The 20,077-nt window shown below is 42.7% G+C and overlaps 1 protein-coding gene across 4 annotated transcripts in view; it reads left to right on the top strand.

Annotated features, from left to right (window-relative positions):
• Positions 1–19,827, top strand: part of LOC139409267 (ELAV-like protein 4) — a 68,683-nt gene extending 48,856 nt beyond the window's left edge. For all 4 annotated transcript variants that reach the window (XM_071154161.1, XM_071154162.1, XM_071154164.1 and 1 more), the window contains 4 exons: positions 3,012–3,165; positions 13,884–14,109; positions 16,401–16,439; positions 19,330–19,827. In XM_071154161.1, coding sequence (XP_071010262.1) covers positions 3,012–3,165; positions 13,884–14,109; positions 16,401–16,439; positions 19,330–19,657 — 747 coding nt within the window. In that variant the 3' untranslated portion in view covers positions 19,658–19,827. The remainder of the gene's footprint in view (positions 1–3,011; positions 3,166–13,883; positions 14,110–16,400; positions 16,440–19,329) is intronic.
• Positions 19,828–20,077: the final 250 nt, after the last annotated feature.

Consider the following 20,077-nt stretch of genomic DNA (forward strand, 5'->3'; position numbering starts at 1 on the left):
GAGAACAAGTTCTCATTTGCAACTGCGACCTGGCCAAGATAAAGCAAAGCAGTTCGACACATACAACGACACAGAGCTACACATGGAATAAACAAAAATACAGTCAATAACACAATAGAAAAATAAGTCTATATACAGCATGTGCAAATGAGGTAGGATAATGGAGGTAAGGCAATACATAGGCCATGGTGGCAAATTAATTACAATATAGCAATTCAACACTGGAATTGTAGATGTGCAGAAGATGAATGTGCAAGTAGAGATACTGGGGTGCAAAGGAGCAAGATAAATAAATAAATACAGTATGGGGATGAGGTAGTTGGATGGGCCACAGATGGGCTATGTACAGGTGCAGTGATCTGTGAGCTGCTCTGGCAGCTGGTGCTTAAAGCTAGTGAGGGAGATGTGAGTCTCCAGCTTCAGTGATTTTTGCAGTTTGTTCCAGTCATTGGCAGCAGAGAACTGGAAGGAGGGGCAGCCAAAGGAGGAATTGGCTTTGGGGGTGACCAGTGAGATATATCTGCTGGAGCGCGTGCTACGGGTGGGTGCTGCTATGGTGACCATTGAGCTGAGATAAGGCGGGGCTTTACCTAACAGAGACTTGGTGACAAAATGGATGGCACTGTGATAGACTGCATTCAATTTGTTGAGTAGGGTGTTGGAGGCTATTTTGTAAATGACATCGCCGAAGTCAAAGATCGGTAGGATGGTCAGTTTTACGAGGGTATGTTTGGCAGGATGCTTTGTTGCGAAATAGGAAGCCGATTCTGGATTTAATTTTGAATTGGAGATGCTTAATGCGATTCTGGAAGGAGAGTTTACAGTCTAACCAGACACCTAGGTATTTGTAGTTGTCCACATATTCTAAGTCAGAGTAGTGATGCTGGATAGGCGGGCAGGTGCGGCAGCGATCGGTTGAAGAGCATGCATTTAGTTTTACTTGCATTTAAGAGCAGTTGGAGGCCATGGAAGAAGCGTTGTATGGCATTGAAGCTCGTCTGGAGGTTAGTTAACACAGTGTCCAAAGAAGGGTCAGAGGTATACAGAATGGTGTTGTCTGCGTAGAGGTGGATCAGAGAATCGCCAGCAGCAAGAGCGACATCATTGATATATACAGAGAAGAGAGTCGGCCTGAGAATTGAATCCTGTGGCACCCCCATAGAGACTGCCAGAGGTCCGGACAACAGGCCCTCCGATTTGACACTGAACTCTATCAGAGAAGTAGTTGGTGAACCAGGCAAGGCAATCATTTGAGAAACCAAGGCTGTTGAGTCTGCCGATGAGAATGTGGTGATTGACAGAGCCGAAAGCCTTGGCCAGGTCTATGAATACGGCAGCACAGTAATGTGGCTGAAGTGCACCCATGACCAGCTCTGAAACCAGATTGCATAGCGGAGAAGGTACGGTGGGATTCGAAATGGTCGGTAATCCATTTGTTAACTTGGCTTTTGAAGATCCTAGAAAGGCAGGGTAGGATAGATATAGGTCTGTAGCAGTTTGGGTCTAGAGTGTCTCCCCCTTTGAAGAGGGGGATGACTGTGGCAGATTTCCAATCTATGGGAATCTCAGACGATACAAAGAGAACAGGCTAGTAATAGGGGTTGCAACAATTTCGGCAGATCATTTTAGAAAGAGAGGATCCAGATTGTCTAGCCCGGCTGATGTGTAGGGGTACAGATTTTGTAGCTCTTTCAGAACATCATCTATCTGGATTTGGGTGAAGGAGAAATGGGGGAGGCTTGGGCGAGTTGCTGTGGGGATGGAGGGCTGTTGATCGGGGTAGGGGTAGCCAGGTGGAAAGCCTTAGAAAATGATGGCCTACCCTGGCCAAACCCTAAACCGGACAACGCTGCCTTAAACCGCTGCGCCACTCAGGAGCCAGTGTTTAATGATTTATGTCTTTGAATGAATACCCTGGATGGAAAAGGTTCTCCAGTCAGCAATGGTAACAAGATTAAACTCACATTTTGAAAAAGTAAAACCAGATCACAATCTAGAAATTAGAACAGCATTCAGCAAAGGACAGGAACTGTTTCAGGAGAGAGCGAACATGGCACGACTGCAATATCAAGGTCTAATTTGCCAGTTAAAGATCATGAAGAACACCCTGTCAATGACAAACAGAACAGCCTTCAAATAGTAGCTTCCAATATAGTGTAATACTACAGTTTATATGACCTTTTAATATAAGAGTTAAGGAAATGGTAGCATCTAAATTAGACTGAGGGAGGTGAGTGTGTGCTCTGACAGAATGAGAGCTGTGACCCAGGCTAACAGGAGAGATGACAGCCAAGCAACGACAGTCTGTGTGAGAGTGGGAGTGTGAGGGACTCCGAGTGTGTGAGAGAGAGGCGCTGTCCAAGGTGCTGGTGAGTGTGGCACACTGAAGAGAGGGTGTTACAGAACTGTGGAGGGATCTGTGAGAGAAGGCACCCACCTCATTTAGGTTGCATAGTTATAGTTAGTACAATCCATCCCCATACAACCCCCCCCCCAAAATAGGATTTACAAACGACCTCTTTTCGTCTCTTTCTCTCTCTCTCCCACCCTCATCTCCAGGCTGTAAATACACCTTCTCTCCCATCTACTGTATGTGTGAGTGCATTTGTTTTTATGTAAGAATTAACAAGAGTGATATATTTTTGTCCAATACTTCCATATTAATGATGGGGGTTCGATGTGTGAGCCTTTTGCTACAGTACACAAATATGAATGTTATACAACAAATAAAACGGAAGATAAATTGGTGCCAACCTAACTTCCTCACATCTCTTCTGCATGGGGTCTGCTAGGCTAATGTGTAAGTGGCTTTTAGATGGAATCTGCTGTAACGCAAGTTATGTGCTAATTAAAACAAGCTCAGTAAGGTGAAGCCCTGTGATTCAGGTCATTAAAAACAACTTGCACCAACATCTCTGCCAATGCCCTGGAAAAAATACAAACCAATGCTCTACGCTTAAAATGTTCTCATAGATGCTACAGTCATTTTTATCTCTTACCTATCTCCTAAGGTGTCATATGCACGTCCCAGCTCAGCCTCCATCCGAGACGCTAACCTGTATGTGAGTGGTCTGCCAAAGACCATGACCCAGAAGGACCTGGAGCAGCTCTTCTCCCAGTACGGACGCATCATCACCTCCCGCATCCTGGTGGACCAGGTCACAGGTATCCATGGGGAGCCTTTTCATTTATATACATACAAACCTATGCATGCACACACACACACACACACACTCTAACCCTCTAGCCAGCACAGCACACATGCATTGGCCTAAACATGATAACACACACAAATATGCACACACACATATATACATAAACGTATGTTCATCTGAGTCATACACACCCTACACACAACCCGAGCACAGGCACAAAAAGAGATTAAACCATGATGCCAAAACATGCAGCATGACTTCCATTGCACAGCTCTTAGATCCATTTCAGAGGTTTTGTCTGCCTGCGGCAGGCTCCAGTGTTATGTGTACTGAAGAAGCAGAATTCGTACAACACATTGTAAGCCACACTCATTTGCCTAAGCAGAATAAATCAGCCCTGACACTGGGGCCCTCCACACACAACAGAGCAGGATCAAATTTAGAGCAGGTCTGTTTATTTGCAGCTATGTTTCCACAAGACCTGTTCCACACAGCCCTCGGGATCACAAACAACAGCACAAAAAGTAAAGGCAGTGGAAAACACATCTGTTCATATAACTACAGTACTAGCCAGCTAGATATTCCCATTAACCTTGTCTCATACCACTGTCATAAATAAATCAACCTCTGAATAGCCTAAATGGAATGTCTGACGCATTCTGTGGAGCAGTATTTAAAAAAAGAACATGTCTAAATAGTTAATGGTATTACCATGCTTGCACACAGTTGGTCTTATGAGACAGAAACAGTTTCCCAAGCATGTTCTCCACAAGCCCAATGCTCATCCTGTTGGTGTGCCAACAGTCTCTTCTTCTCCATTGTATCCCAATCACACTGTTGAAGGGAACAGTAGGCAGGATCATAACCTTACATGTCTCACAGTGCCAGAACCACTCCACCGAGAGAGAGACAGGCAAATCTTCTGCCTCAGATGCGTGCACACGCACACGTTCTCTTTCTCCTTCTCCCTCTGTCTCCCTCTCACTCACACGTACACACACACACAGTGCCTGGCCCACCAGCACATACAGGCCCTACCCGGCCCAGAGAGGCCTCCCCTGAGGCAGGGGGATCTGCTGAAGGAATTTCTAATTAAATTTGAGTTGCTGGTGATTAAGAAACAAGGAGGGTTTTTAGAGGAGCCCGAGAGCTCAGAGCTGGCACATCACACGTACTGCCATAAAGAGAAATGGACCGTAAATTAAAACTCTCTTGCGACTCACACAAGTGTAACTGTGGGGTGAGAGAGGGGAAGAGAGAGAGAGATTAGTTTAAAAATGTTGCCTTTGTCCTTTACTTTTTAGTGGTTAACCATTCATATGTATAGGACAGTTAATCATGCATTGATTTCAACATCATTACACACACACACGCCAATATCATCAACATAATTTGATATTCCAAATCAGAATTCCCCTCCATCTGTTCAGTTTCAGACATTACTGTGGCTCAGAGTGAGCACACAAGCTCCAAAGGCCAATCTAGGAATCGGTTTGGTTTGGACAAATATGCTCAAACCCACTAATTAGGAGATTTAGTTCATTTTCACAGACCATCAACGTGATGCATATTGCAGTCAGTCTCCTGCTCAGTATCATCAGAAAGAACTTTGAGTCACAGTTTGCATAGTTCACAGTCAGAGAAGACAATGTTCTGTTACAAATAGTCCAAGGATGGCGGACTGAACTCACATTGACTTGACAATGAGTTGGGACTGGGGAATGATGTTATTACAAAGCCTAAGCCCACATTTCTTGCCACTGTCCTGATCATGAAGATTTTGCTGTCCATCAAGAAATAACCCCAATGACCTTTATAACCAATCAGAACATCACACGGTAGGCCAGTCGCTCATCCACACTGATGCAGCCTGGCAGTCATTGCATAACACATCAATCATGTAACCAAAGTGTTTTGTCAATATTAGTATCTTTCTCTTCTCTCTTTCTGTTGATCTCTGCAGAATGGATATGTGTATTTCCCCTCTATCGGAACAAATATCGCAGAGAAGCATTTTTATATCGCCTCACTCTCTCTAACCTTTGGGGAAAGTTGTCGGATCATGATGTTCAATGCGAACAGAAATTCAATGTGAAGGAAATATAATACGGAGAGGCTTTGATCAATAGTTAAATATTCTCAACATCTCTGCAGGGCCCAGGCGCACAGCAATCAGTCAATACACATCTCCTCAATAAGGACAATACAATTGATCCGGAGAGCTTTCTTTTATAAGTTACGCCTAGTCACACAGACTAGAGCATGCAAAACATTCATACACACTACATACAGTGCCTTGCGAAAGTATTCGGCCCCCTTGAACTTTGCGACCTTTTGCCACATTTCAGGCTTCAAACATAAAGATATAAAACTGTATTTTTTGTGAAGAATCAACAACAAGTGGGGCACAATCATGAAGTGGAACGACATTTATTGGATATTTCAAACTTTTTTAACAAATCAAAAACTGAAAAATTGGGCGTGCAAAATTATTCAGCCCCTTTACTTTCAGTGCAGCAAACTCTCTCCAGAAGTTCAGTGAGGATCTCTGAATGATCCAATGTTGACCTAAATGACTAATGATGATAAATACAATCCCCCTGTGTGTAATCTAGTCTCCGTATAAATGCACCTGCACTGTGATAGTCTCAGAGGTCCGTTAAAAGCGCAGAGAGCATCATGAAGAACAAGGAACACACCAGGCAGGCCCGAGATACTGTTGTGAAGAAGTTTAAAGCCGGATTTGGATACAAAAATATTTCCCAAGCTTTAAACATCCCAAGGAGCACTGTGCAAGCGATAATATTGAAATGGAAGGAGTATCAGACCACTGCAAATCTACCAAGACCTGGCCGTCCCTCTAAACTTTCAGCTCATACAAGGAGAAGACTGATCAGAGATGCAGCCAAGAGGCCCATGATCACTCTGGATGAACTGCAGAGATCTACAGCTGAGGTGGGAGACTCTGTCCATAGGACAACAATCAGTCGTATATTGCACAAATCTGGCCTTTATGGAAGAGTGGCAAGAAGAAAGCCATTTCTTAAAGATATCCATAAAAAGTGTTGTTTAAAGTTTGCCACAAGCCACCTGGGAGACACACCAAACATGTGGAAGAAGGTGCTCTGGTCAGATGAAACCAAAATGTAACTTTTTGGCAACAATGCAAAACGTTATGTTTGGCGTAAAAGCAACACAGCTCATCACCCTGAACACACCATCCCCACTGTCAAACATGGTGGTGGCAGCATCATGGTTTGGGCCTGCTTTTCTTCAACAGGGACAGGGAAGATGGTTAAAATTGATGGGAAGATGGATGGAGCCAAATACAGGACCATTCTGGAAGAAAACCTGATGGAGTCTGCAAAAGACCTGAGACTGGGACGGAGATTTGTCTTCCAACAAGACAATGATCCAAAACATAAAGCAAAATCTACAATGGAATGGTTCAAAAATAAACATATCCAGGTGTTAGAATGGCCAAGTCAAAGTCCAGACCTGAATCCAATTGAGAATCTGTGGAAAGAACTGAAAACTGCTGTTCACAAATGCTCTCCATCCAACCTCACTGAGCTCGAGCTGTTTTGCAAGGAGGAATGGGAAAAAATGTCAGTCTCTCGATGTGCAAAACTGATAGAGACATACCCCAAGCGACTTACAGCTGTAATCGCAGCAAAAGGTGGCGCTACAAAGTATTAACTTAAGGGGGCTGAATAATTTTGCACGCCCAATTTTTCAGTTTTTGATTTGTTAAAAAAGTTTGAAATATCCAATAAATGTCGTTCCACTTCATGATTGTGTCCCACTTGTTGTTGATTCTTCACAAAAAAATACAGTTTTATATCTTTATGTTTGAAGCCTGAAATGTGGCAAAAGGTCGCAAAGTTCAACGGGGCCGAATACTTTCGCAAGGCACTGTATATTAAAACCCTGATCAATCAGTGTGTGGCTTCCTCTCCATAGACACATCTACACTTTTACAGTGGATGTTGATGATGAATGTTGTAATACATTCTGGCTCATGTAAAATCCCCACCATGTGTGGCTGAAGATCAAGGCTACGTACTGTATGAGCAAACCTGATTTATTTACAGATAAAATAAGACCTTGTACAACTCATCTCTTTCCTGGTGTCTCTATAACCCACCAGAACCCATAACATGGAGTGTATTGCATAGTTACCTTGGCCTGCGGTCACACATAGAAGCAGACAGATGGCTTTAACTCTGCTTTTACTGAGCGAAGCAGAGAGCACCTAAGCTCTTCAAAGGCTTCTTTCACACTGCCTTTTCAAAGACCATCTGTATCTATCCCCACAAACTAAGTTACATAAAACAAGAACAGGTCTTTCTCTCCATCTTTCTCTCTCTCTCTCTCTCTTTGATTAGGAGGCAGGGAGAGGTTTTTTCCTAATGTATTCAATGTGTAAGTTTAACAAACATTCCATACAGTTGCTACAGCCACTTCAAAGAGCGGAATGACAAACGGTAGCAAAGCGCTCAGGTTTGGAGCGGAGAGAGAAAGCTTTCATCAGCCGCCTGGACAGATTCTCAGATCCCTCCAGATTTCCCAGAGGAATGTTTGCCGAGCGAAGTGTTGGGGAGCACCGTGGTAGTGTCTGGGTGCAGTGGGCGTGCAGAAAGCTTTGTCAGGGCACTGGCAGCTCCTTGCCACTGTCTTCCCTGGTTGTGGTTATTAATAAACAAGCCATTCTCTGTGTTCATGTGTGCTCAGAAGAGATAAGTACAGGTAGAGTTACATAAGCCATGGCTGATTACTGTGAATGAAACTGCCTGTAGCCTGTAGTACATTGTGGCCTAATGCTGTATGGCCTGTGATAAGTGCTGGAACCGGCTGAAGCTGCCTGCCTGCCACCGTCTGTTTCCCAGCTTTCCTCAGCCTGCCTGTTTGCATTGCTTTGTTTTGATATGCAAAAAAAAAACATCTGGAAGCTCATTATGTAAATGTTGAAAAAGCTAGTGGGGGGGGGGGTACTCCACAATATCAACACTGACAGTAATTCAGTAAAAAAAAAAAAAGTACTATTAAGTAGATAACTTCTGGGATTGTTTTGTTAGATTTCTGCCTTGCTTGAGGGAACCACTGATGAAAGCCTAAACTAATACCCTACATTAGATTGTATTCTGAAGCGACTGCTGTTAACTGTCTGACACACAGACCTGTTTGTATGGAGTCTCTTCTCTCTGCCAGGATATCACAGTCACTGGTTCAAAGTTCATGATCGCCTGACCTGTTGTGGTGTAATTGCATTAGGCCCTGCTGACCTTACAGTGCAGTAGTAGTGTTTCTCCTCATGCCCAGAAGGTCTATACGGCAGTGAAAGGAGAAATGAGAGGAATTACTGTTTGTGGGGTCAAAGACCCTCACACCTCTCTCCACAGTGCTACCATATAGGCACAGAGATCCTCACACCTCTCCACATAGACAGGGACAGACCTAGTTCTCAAGAGACCACTGCACTAGCCCTCCACTCTTTACACCCCTTCCTTAATGGACACCACTTCAAGTCAACACTTCATTCAAGTGGCTGGGGTGTTTTTCTCAGATCCCACCCTGAATGTGGGTTTGCAGCCTTCAGCTGTATGCTAAGCACTGCTGTAGTGTAGATCTCTTCAAACAGCTGCAGCCTGGTGCAGTTCAAGGCCAAGGGGCATACATAGACTACTGGTGCTTGTCTGCTCTCTTCACTAGAGGTGTGGTCATATCCCTACAGGAGATGAGTCCACAGGGTGTAAACAGGTGTTTCATTGCTCTAGAAACTCAAAAATACTGTAGTCTTTAAGTCTTATAATGTCCCGACTCTTCCACAAGGGGCATTCTTGACATGAGTAGCTAGTGGGTTTATGGAGAAAAAAAATTAAAAAAACTATGCATGAAGTGAAGTTGGGAAACAAAGCACAACTATGATTGTATTGGATTGACAAATGTTTATGAAATTATTAAAGTGAAAGTGACAAACCAGGGTTCGATACTGCGACCAAAACAGTTGCATTTGCGACCGTTTGACTTAGCAATACGACACATTTTTTAATGGGTGCCGGTGATTTTTTATTATTTTTTATCTAGCCCCGTTCGTTTTTGCTTCACTTTTATCATGTTTTATTCATACAGTAATGTGCAACTGGCCAAAAATAAAGCAGATTTCTAAAGAGGCAACAACTGCCCGGGAATGCCCCTGTCTTTGTGTGTCAGGGCTCGACATACAAGGGAGGTTTCGGGAACCCTCCGAGCCAGGCAATCATCCCCGTTAGTGGCCCGCTTGGGCCAGTGTTTTTTTTATTTTTATGACAGATTACCAAAACAGTTCGTTCGTTGTGTCGATTATTTATCATACGCGCGGCTGCACACATATAGCAGCTCATAAACAGCTGGTTGTTGTGTAGAGCAACTCACCGAAGACCAACAGCGATAGTAAATATGTTCCAAATTATATTTACCAGTAAATGCTGGCAAGAATGGGTATGCAATCCAGATATTTAAAAGTTCAAAGTCTTCGTTGAATATTTGCGATGTGCAGTTCAGTCATTTTAGCCTACCTTGAAAATCAGACTTTTCCTCTAAGGTTCTCTGGTCCTTGAAAAGTAATTGAAGTTAAGGTAGCCTATTTAGAAGTTCTACTGCTCTAATATAATTATTCTGTGATTTCATTTCTGATCGGTTTTTGAGAGATGCAGCCACTTTCGTTTGTTTCGATTGAAGGGTGTTGCGCTTCTTGCAAGTTAAACCATGTGCGGTTATTATAAGCAAGATAGCCTTATCGCGAACCATTAGCAGAAATCAGCTTAAGTGCGGTCGAAACCTGGTGTTACATCAGTGACGCCTCGCAACACATCAAACCAATCAAATGCCTTTGCTCCAAAGGTGCTCACCAGATTAGTACCGTAGGAGCAACAGTGCGTGAAGACTGAACATGTCAACAAACCAAGCACACTTTAGAATGTTTACAGCACGCTGGTTTTCACAGCATTTATGTTAATTCAAGATGAGCTAAAGCTGCAGCAAGAGGGGAGAAATGGTCTACAATGCTGGCCATATCAATATGTTTTTATTTAGACATTTCTGAAGTGATATTTGGCTGTAAAGGCTAGAATTAGGGACAATAAGTAGCTAGCCACATTTAAGTTAATTTTGAGAAAAGTCAGCTAACCATGTAAGCTACCTAAGTACAACTAACTAGCTAACGTTAGCTACTAGCTAGTTCAATTTCTCTCATGTTTAAAAAGCCAACAAAATTTTAATAAAAACAACATATTATTGACCTTAATTAAAGGTTAGCAGTGTTAGCCCAGTCGCTAGCTTATCCAGGGTCAGTGATACGTAACGTAAACTCGTACATCGCCTTGGTCCGTACAATTGCCCTTATTTTAGCGCCCCCAAAAACGTAATACGTCCAGATCAACTGTAATGTCAATACCATTGTAAAGCACAATTTCTCTCCTTTCCAACATAATCAATTACATGACCTAAACACTGCCCGTTTCTGCATAATTCAAGCAGGCAATTAGCCCCGTCGGGTCTTTTTTTTAAATGGCGGGTGGGGAAGCGAAACTAATGCGTGATAGTGAGAGATGTCGTGTGGGAAAATTGCTTTTTTTCACTCGATCTGTACAACTTATCACCTTATCGCCCCTAAAATGTAAATAAAACACTATAAAGAGTTTATATAATGTGTCATTACATACCTATTTGAAGGTTTGTGTCGAATTTGAATCGGGTTTTTAGGGCAGTGCTAAAGTGATCTTAGAAGTAAACAGCGGCTTTGAGAATGATGATCGCATGCAATGATGACGCAAAAAATTACTAGGTATCCCCCTTACCCCCATCACTGTCCATTTCTTGTTTTTAAAGGATGAGGGAAGTGCTACGCCTGGTGGAGAGAGATTGTAAGACAGAAATAGTAGCTTTATGCGTGCTGTACGTTACGACATGACACGCCACAATGTAACGGAGGGTCAGTTTTTTTTACTTTTCTCCAATACTATAGAGCCATTACCATGTCGATCAACGCTTGAATAGAAACCTAGTTCACACCCCCGATTTTGAAGTCAACACAGTCGCTACAGTCCCATTAGTTTTCTTTGTAGCCTCGTTTGGATGTTGAGGTTGCACACGTTTGTACGGAATGGTGTGAGTTTACGTTACACCATATTTTAGAGTGTCAAAATAATGTCAATGAATAATGCCATTGGGTGGTAATGCATACTTTTTCGTATACATTGAGTTTTTTTCTATAGGCTATTACAACAATTAAATATAACATTTAAGTCCTTGAATTGTAATTTCCATGGTCTGTATGAACCCTGTAACATTAGGGGAAAGGGGGATACCTAGTCAGTTGTACAACTGAATGCATTCAACTGAAATGTCTCTTCAGCATTTAAAAACTTCTTCGGGATCGGTGTCTCGTCTATGGGACGGTTGAACTAACGTAGGCTAATTCGATTAGCATGAGGTTGTAAGTAACAATAACATTTCCCAGGACATAGACATATCTGATATTGGCAGAAAGCTTAACTTGTTGTTAATCTAACTACACTGTCCAATTTACAGTAGCTATTACAGTGAAATAATACCATGCTATTGTTTGAGGAGAGTGCACAATTTTGAACATGAAAAGTTATTAATAAACAAATTAGGTATATTTGGGCAGTCTTGATCCAAATTCTTTAACAAAAACATTTCATAGATGATGGTACAAAAAAATACAAAAGAACTCTGTTTTCCCTCCGACCCTAATCTAGAGCACCTGATTCTAATAATTAGCTGGTTGATGAACTGAATCAGATTAGTTACACCTGGGGTTGGAGCGAAAACCTATAGGAGAGTACTCTCCAGGAACAGGATTGGAGAGCCCTGCTGTATAGGCTACTTGGATAGCCCGTAAATGAAAGATCAAATCACCAGCTATTGGAATTATGCACGCATCATTTGCTTTCCTGTCAGATCTTAACCTGGGACAGTGTTTTTTTATTCGGTCCAGTAGCTTTCAGTAGGCACTAGCCCGGTGTGCCTCTGGCAAATTTTATCTGAAGCCTTGCTGTGTGCGGTGCGAGTAGGGCCTATAAGTCTACCACTTTGTGTATCTGTTAGCAATGCTAATGATAGCCTAAGCGTTTTTAGGTAGATGGAAAGGTAACTTTTTTTTTACTGTGATATAATTTTGGTATCAAGTATCCTTTTTCCAGTTCTGCCCTCTAGAGGATTTCGCAGAAAACATGGTACTTTGAAATCTGCAAAAAATATATTTAGCACTTTATTGTAACAGTCTCTTTTCTTTGCCGTTACAGTAAATCTCTCCAAGTCAATGTAAGAACACAAGGGCATGCTAATGTAAAAGATAGCTAGTCATTATTGGCCTGGTTCTGTATGGAATGCAGGTACATTATGGGACAGGTCATCATCAATTATTGAAAAAAATGTTTTTAACATTTTGTGCAACCAAATCGTGATGGTGCCACCAACTGAAAAAGTTAGTGTAGAACCCTGCAAACAAATCAACATAATGTACAAAAACAGTATGCACTTGTTACCACCTAGGAATATCAGTATGACATTATTTTCTACCGAAGCAGCAGTGACCCTAGTTTCACATCGGAGCCAGAGCTGTATGCCAACAATTCAAACCCCTTTGGAATAACAGACTGTGTTTATTATTTTCTAGCAGTGACAACCTAATTATAATGTACAGGTACAGGGAAGGCAGGGAGGGATTGGGAGAGTCTGTCAAGAGCTGCAGCAACCCATAAGTTAAATTATTCAGCATTAGAGTGAATGAAAGCATTCGGCATTGGAGAGATTGTGTGTAAATGTTTGTTCAGGGCTGCACATATCAAAAGAGTCTGATTCGAGAAGAAAATGAGACAGCGGAACAGAAAAACATCAATAAGCGCAAGCGGCGTTGTGAGAGAGAAATGACAATAAAAAGTGTTTCTGTGTGTGGTGTATAGATGTGCACACACAGTATTATGCAAATAGTCGTGGCAGCATGCTGTCACTGAGCGAGTGTCCCCTGGGCCAGTCAGCCAGCCTCATTAAAAACGAGCAGCACGCGTTTATGGAGACCAAGAAAAGACCTCCTGGGCAGTACGTCTCTCCAAATGTTACTTTCAGGTGGCGGTCAAAAAACATTGCCTCGAGACGACTCAAATGTCGCCAGCAACATGGCGTGAGGCCTGGGTGTGTGGCCATCAGCTAGGAGGAGAGCTGCAGTGTGTGCTGAGTCCAACGCACCTCACGGAGTAGCCTCAATGAGCTGTGAGGAGACACAGCACTACAGCAGCTAGCACACAAACAACACAACAGCATTTCTGCATCAGCAGGCATCAGCTCCTCTATAGCCTCCTCTCTTTGACAGCACAGGAAATCATGGTGGTGCCTTTGCTTTTCCCTCTGCGCTATACTGTCTTCTTCAAATAACACTGTTATACACATAACACAATCCCTCTCTGTATGGAATACAAATAATGACCATCTCATAGTATCCCCTTTACAAAACTTTGCTTTCAATGTTATTAAAAGCAACAACAGACATCTCTGTACCATGTATGAAAGAGATAATAAGGGCTGTTAGGGTGTGTGTGTGTGTGTGTGTGTGTGTGTGTGTGTGTGTGTGTGTGTGTGTGTGTGTGTGTGTGTGTGTGTGTAATCTAACCGGAACCACATGAAGTAAAAGGACGCCCCTATGTTTGTGATGTGTTGGCCCCACAGGTGGTTCGCGGGGTGTGGGGTTCATTCGCTTTGATAAGAGGATAGAGGCTGAGGAGGCCATTAAGGGGCTGAATGGACAGAAGCCCTCTGGAGCTGCTGAGCCCATCACCGTCAAGTTCGCCAACAACCCCAGCCAGAAGACCAGCCAAGCCCTACTGTCCCAGCTGTACCAGTCCCCCAACCGCCGGTACCCAGGCCCCCTGCACCACCAGGCCCAGAGGTTCAGGTAAATACCTAGGGCTCACAACAAGGGTCGGGAGGTCAGGTTCAGCCATTGTGCTATTGGTTCAAATATATGTTTCTACTGTTATATGTACTGTAGAGTTGAGTATGGCATTTTATTGTCTAATTGCAACGATCAACAACCTTGTAAGTCATCAGTCACCAATACGATGTTTGATTCTTTGTGCATTCAACCAAGAAAGCATTTTTGTTCCAAAGAGTGGGTTTCCTGGAGCTTCACCCATAACTGAGAAGAACTATTTACAAGAGACAGTGGGGTTCTGTCGTTCACAATGTCTCCATCACATCACCTCATCACCCTCCTTATTCCATAATGCAACCAGCTGTCATCCCCTCTTTCCATCCACTGTTCATTCCCAACACATACTTAGCCTGATACTCACCGATTCCAGACTGTAGTCCCAATGAGAATATATGAAAATGATCATCTGAACCCAAAAAATATTTAAGATTGTGGAGCAAATTATTATAATAAAAAATTATATATATTTATGAAAAGTTAGACCAACAAAGTTAGGAATATACAACATGATTTTCAGTAGAATCCAGGGTCTGAGCACTGCAGATCCAGAGCCTTTCAACTTCCTCAGCATTACAACCAACAGCCACAGGGCTGAACCTAATCCACAAACTCAGACAGAAATCCATCACATATCTTGTCAATGTTGCCCATTTGCCACCAGTCAATATAATGCCTGTTTGTCTGATCCACCTCTAAGAAGGCAATATAATCTTTTAAGCAAAATATTGTAGATTTCAGTTATTAGTGATGCTCCACATTACTAATGACAGTAATTGGTCAATTAGGCTTGTTATATTTAAGGTAGGAGCAGGTTTTAATTTAACAGACTTTTTAAACGGACGGTTCCCATTTACATGCATTGAGAGGCACCACTTTTGTATGCTGTGGGCTTGGAGAGGGTTTGTGAAAAGCTGGCATCCAAGGCAGGTTTTTTTTTTTTTTTTTTTACAGCAGTAGCCCATCAGATGTCTCCAGCACAGCGGCCTGAAGCGCCTCCTCAGAGCTTCCAGTCCAATTGACTAATTTACCCACAAAAGCAGATTGCTCAGTCCCAGCCCGCATAATGGCCTAATTGCTGCTTTAATGAGTCAACACATTTTTGTGCTTTGTTTAGATTATTTGGTCAGGTTCACAGACGGCATCTCTGCCCACTGATGACCTGCAGCACAGACAGTGTTTTGAAAGGGAGAGGTACTTTAGAATGGCCCCAAGTTCCCAACCCTTCCATTAGGCTGAAAGGCTTACTAAGACATTAAACAGTGCAGACCCATGTGACAAATGATGGTCATTGCGTGGCCACGCAAGGCTCACTCAAAAAGCCTCTGATTTATGTGGCTGAGTGGCTTCCATCCTTGGCCCACTGAGCACAGTGACTATCTGTCTGCAGGACCGGTCGGTCTGATTTTTCCTCCCGACCAACTGACTAACAAACACCATTCCATTTGACATTCTACATGGACAGGTGTCAAAATAAAGCACATTTTTTTGGTCAGTTACTATTCAGTAGTGTTTACTTAGTCCAAACCATGCAACATTATTCCCTGATTTGTCATCTTCCTCTCTTAAAACCTTTACCATCTCTCAAAAAATGCCAAACCATTACACTGACAGAACTCTATTTTTTTTAGAATTATTATACTATTTAGTAGTATAATATATGTTCAATTTGTCTCTCAACCTTCTTGAAAATGACAAACTTAATGCCAAAGTACCTGAGGGGCAATTGGAATAATGATGCAAAGCAGTTTTCATAGTTTATGACATAAATAATCATTATTTCGTTATGCTGTCAGGATCGACATTGAATTTGAGAAAGACAAGATTTCAAAACTTTCTTTGACATCAATACTATGGCTTAACTCACAATTATAAATGACTTATAAATGATTTGACCTCAACACAACAGCACAGATGTACAACGGAACCACTCTGAAAGCCCCGTGCAGCATAAGAATGTGGAGCGTGAGAGTGCTCTCCATAGGGCCTCATGCTAAAAAAAGAAAATGTCGCTGTGTGCTGGCTGATTGGGCCACAGAGTGGCCTCTTGTGTTAGCACTGTACAGTACTGTTGCTAGCCTGCTGCTTTGTTGCTGTGTGAATGACACCACCCCTGACTGGTGGGGCTCCTCAGTGTAATGGCCCATCTCTGGATGGCTTTCTTCTTTGAGTGAGGTAGGGATGTAGAATTAGTTCCATTGAGTGAGTCAACCATCTGCCTGGCATTAACCCCAGAACCCTCCTTCTCTTTACAGGCTGGACAATTTGCTTAATATGGCCTATGGCGTAAAGAGGTAATTAAAACTTCACCGAATGCCAGATGTCCATGTTGACAAAATGATTTCTATCCTGTTTTCTTCATTTTTAGAAGTCACTTGCATTCGAATCAGTTCAAGGTTATTCTGCCTTGATGTTTTTGGTTTTCTTTAGCCTTGTTTCATTTGAATCCACCAACCACTAGTCCAAAAGGAAAACAATGCTATTTTGTTTTCTAATGTTCAGTTTGCTTTGAGTATGATGAGTGCTGACTTTTACATCCCGATTGCTTTGATAGTTTCTGTGTATATTTCTGTTCTCTTGTTTTTAGGCGTGTTTTTCTACCGGATTCAGGTACTCTAGCCTAACCTCTGTCCAGATTTAGATGTTACATTGGGATCAAGTTCAGTTTGAAAACACTAATATCAAAGCAGTGAATGGAACTTACAATAACAAACCACCCAATTCAATAGGACTTGCCATAATGGTTGTAATAATACATGTATTACAACATGTTATTACAGCAGTAAGCAGTAGTGATGGGGCGTTGGGGTTAAGGGGTCAGTAAGGGGCAAGATGGGAGAGGCTGGAGACACCTGGATCCCTGCAGGAAATGCTGTTTCACTGCAGCCAGCTCAACTTCTGATCACCTCTTTTTGCTCATAACTTTTGCTTTTGCTACTGTTGATGTAACATGAAGTGAAGCGGCTGTGAGACATCATGATATCAGCTGATGACATTTTGTTGCATGTTAGAGTAATCAGTGAGTTCCTTTGATGTCCACTCACTGGAATAGAAAGGCTGTGATCCCAGATGTAGCATGAAAAAATAAGCATTTGCTTTTTAAATTTTTTAAATGGAATGATTAAATAGCTTTTTCTGTGAAAAGAGCAAATCCACTGAATTCCTCGGTTTCCATAGCAGTGATTAGCAGCAATTCCTGCTGAGAGTGAAGGCTCAACTATAAGACGGTGACAGAATGATGCATGGGAAAGACTGTTTAGCGCATAGCTCTACCTCAATGTCCCAGGCAGCAACTCGTTTGTCTAACATACCTCTATTTGTACTGGGGGCAGGAAACAATTAATTCAGTTGAAGGGGGATGCAAAAGATCTGGCCAAGAAAATGACAACAAAAAGAAGAGAAGACATTTATAATATTCACCAATATGCTGCAGTGCCTGCTGGTTGAACAACACAGTACCAAGGCAAAGACTATTGAAAATGTACAAACTGTCAAAGCAGTAGAGTTTTGGAATACAGAAATCCAACAAGCCCTGCCTTCAGAACAGCCTCTTGCTTGCTTGGCACATGGTTTGAAGTGGTGATGATTAATGAACAAAGGCAAGTGTAGTAGTAGTCAGTGTGCTTTAGAAGTGAGCAGTGGAGGTGGGAGCTAGGGGAGGGTGGGATGGCTGCAGGTCAGCCCTTGTTGCTATGCAACTCCTTTCCTTTTCTATGGAAGAACCACACAGTGTGTTTGATCCTGCCCTGTTAGACACCACTGTAGTCTCCTCCGTGGCTCTGTTAGCCAGCCTGATTGTCTCTCACCCTCACACACTCATACATACCTGGATTTGCATCGAAATTACTATGGAGGTGTTATTTCACCCAGACAGAGAGATCCGAATACAATTGAACGTGTTAGAAAAGGCCTTGACGGGACTAGAGGTTTTAAGACCCTAGTGAAGGGAAGACTTGCTGTTAGAAAATATACATTTTACACAGGGACTGTAATGAGACACGAACAAGAACCAAAAAGGATATTGTGTTGGCAAAAATGTTAAAGCTCAAGTCGTGGCCAAAGTACTGATGAAAGGTCTGAGTGATTCTTGCCGATACTTAGAGGCTCTGTGGTCTGAGCAAGACTATCGATCACTGTCATCCTCATCCGCCCCACAACAGATGACTGCAGGAGTGGGTGGATGGAATACACTTTGTTCCTAATACTACTGGGTTGTAAAGTGTTTCCATTTTCCATTTAGTTTGCTCCTTCCTTCCTCCCTTCCTTAAGAAGGGAGGCTTCTCCGAGACAGCTGCAGTAAAGCGGAAATCTCAATTAAAGCATACCCAATAATGCCTATAGTCATTCTGAGAGGTGGCATAAGAAATTAACCTTTTATCCAATTTACCTTTTATTTAAAGTGGAAATTTCCTTTAAGCGGAAAGGCAATTAAGTGAAGTCAACTGAGCATTCAAATCTCTATCGCAAAAAGGGAGAAGATTACAAGGCGAATAAGTGCAGATTTACTTGGTTGCATACTCAATCTCTGATGAATTTCAAAATCTTTTAATTCAGCAAGTTCCTGTAATTTAGCTCCCAATAGAGGCACTCAGGAAGACCGAGGGAGAAAAGCTTCCCCTGTGCATCCCTCCCTCCCTCGGATGCTGCTGAAGCCATTTCCCAGCAGGCCCCCCACAGAGCAGTCAGCCTTGAGAAAAGGCCACTCAGTCAATATGGAGGCGCACAGAGGGGAAATAGTCTAGCAGGAGGATACAGTACACAGACAGACCCTTAGTCATAGTGCATCATGTGCACTGGGTTGCACATGTAATAATCAATGTAGGATGGTCAGGAATGTTAGAACTGTTTGGTTGGTACTGTATGTGGGTGGGTGCTTTTATTTGTCCTATTTCACACATGTACAAGTGTTTTAATACACATGTGTGAATTAGAAATGTGTTTTTTGCATATCGCAACTCTCCCTGAGACACACTCAGAGAGTGGGGTCATGGCGAGGTTCACTTTGGACACTTGGAGAGGAACTTGAGTGTATAGGGAAATGCCTTGGCCTGCAATCTCAATGCTTGTAAATCCATGCACACGCAGTTGCTTTTCTATTTCTCTCAATTGGGCATTTGTTTCACTTAACATTGTACTTTTTCTCTCCCTCCCTCTCTCTTTCTCTCTGTCTATCTTGTGGTGCAGGTTTTCTCCCATCACCATTGACAGCATGACTAGCCTGGTGGGCATGAACATCCCTGGCCACACAGGCACTGGCTGGTGCATCTTTGTCTACAACCTGTCTCCAGACTCGGACGAGAGCGTCTTATGGCAGCTGTTCGGGCCCTTCGGAGCAGTCAACAACGTCAAGGTCATCCGCGACTTCAATACCAACAAGTGCAAAGGCTTCGGCTTCGTCACCATGACGAACTACGATGAGGCAGCCATGGCCATCGCCAGTCTCAACGGGTACCGGTTGGGAGACCGCGTCTTGCAAGTCTCGTTCAAGACCAACAAGACCCACAAATCCTGAACCCTTCCTCACTCCAAATCCCCTGTCACCACTACCACTACCACCTTACAGTCGCCCAACACAGCAACTCTCCAGAAGGAACACAGCAAGCAAACAAACAAAAAAGAACTAGAAATGGCTTATACTATAACTTTGGAACTATAAGCCAATGTTGCCTAAGTATTACAAAATGAAAGATTAAAATATCCATGATTTGGAACCCCTGTGGTTCTACAGGATTCCTGTTGTATATCCTTTCTGTTCTTGTGGTTGTTAAACTATTTTCTCTTCTATGTAAACAGTAGCAAAAACCAGTCCCCTTATTTCAAAGAAGAGAATGTCCTTTTTAGATTTAACTTTCTTGGTCTTGATTGAGGATTTATTATTTTTTTTAAATCCGGATCCACTGTCGTTAGAATTATGCCTCCCTGACAGAAGAAG

Source organism: Oncorhynchus clarkii, chromosome 5, assembly GCF_045791955.1.
Source record: "Oncorhynchus clarkii lewisi isolate Uvic-CL-2024 chromosome 5, UVic_Ocla_1.0, whole genome shotgun sequence".
NCBI classification, from domain to species: Eukaryota; Metazoa; Chordata; class Actinopteri; order Salmoniformes; family Salmonidae; genus Oncorhynchus; species Oncorhynchus clarkii.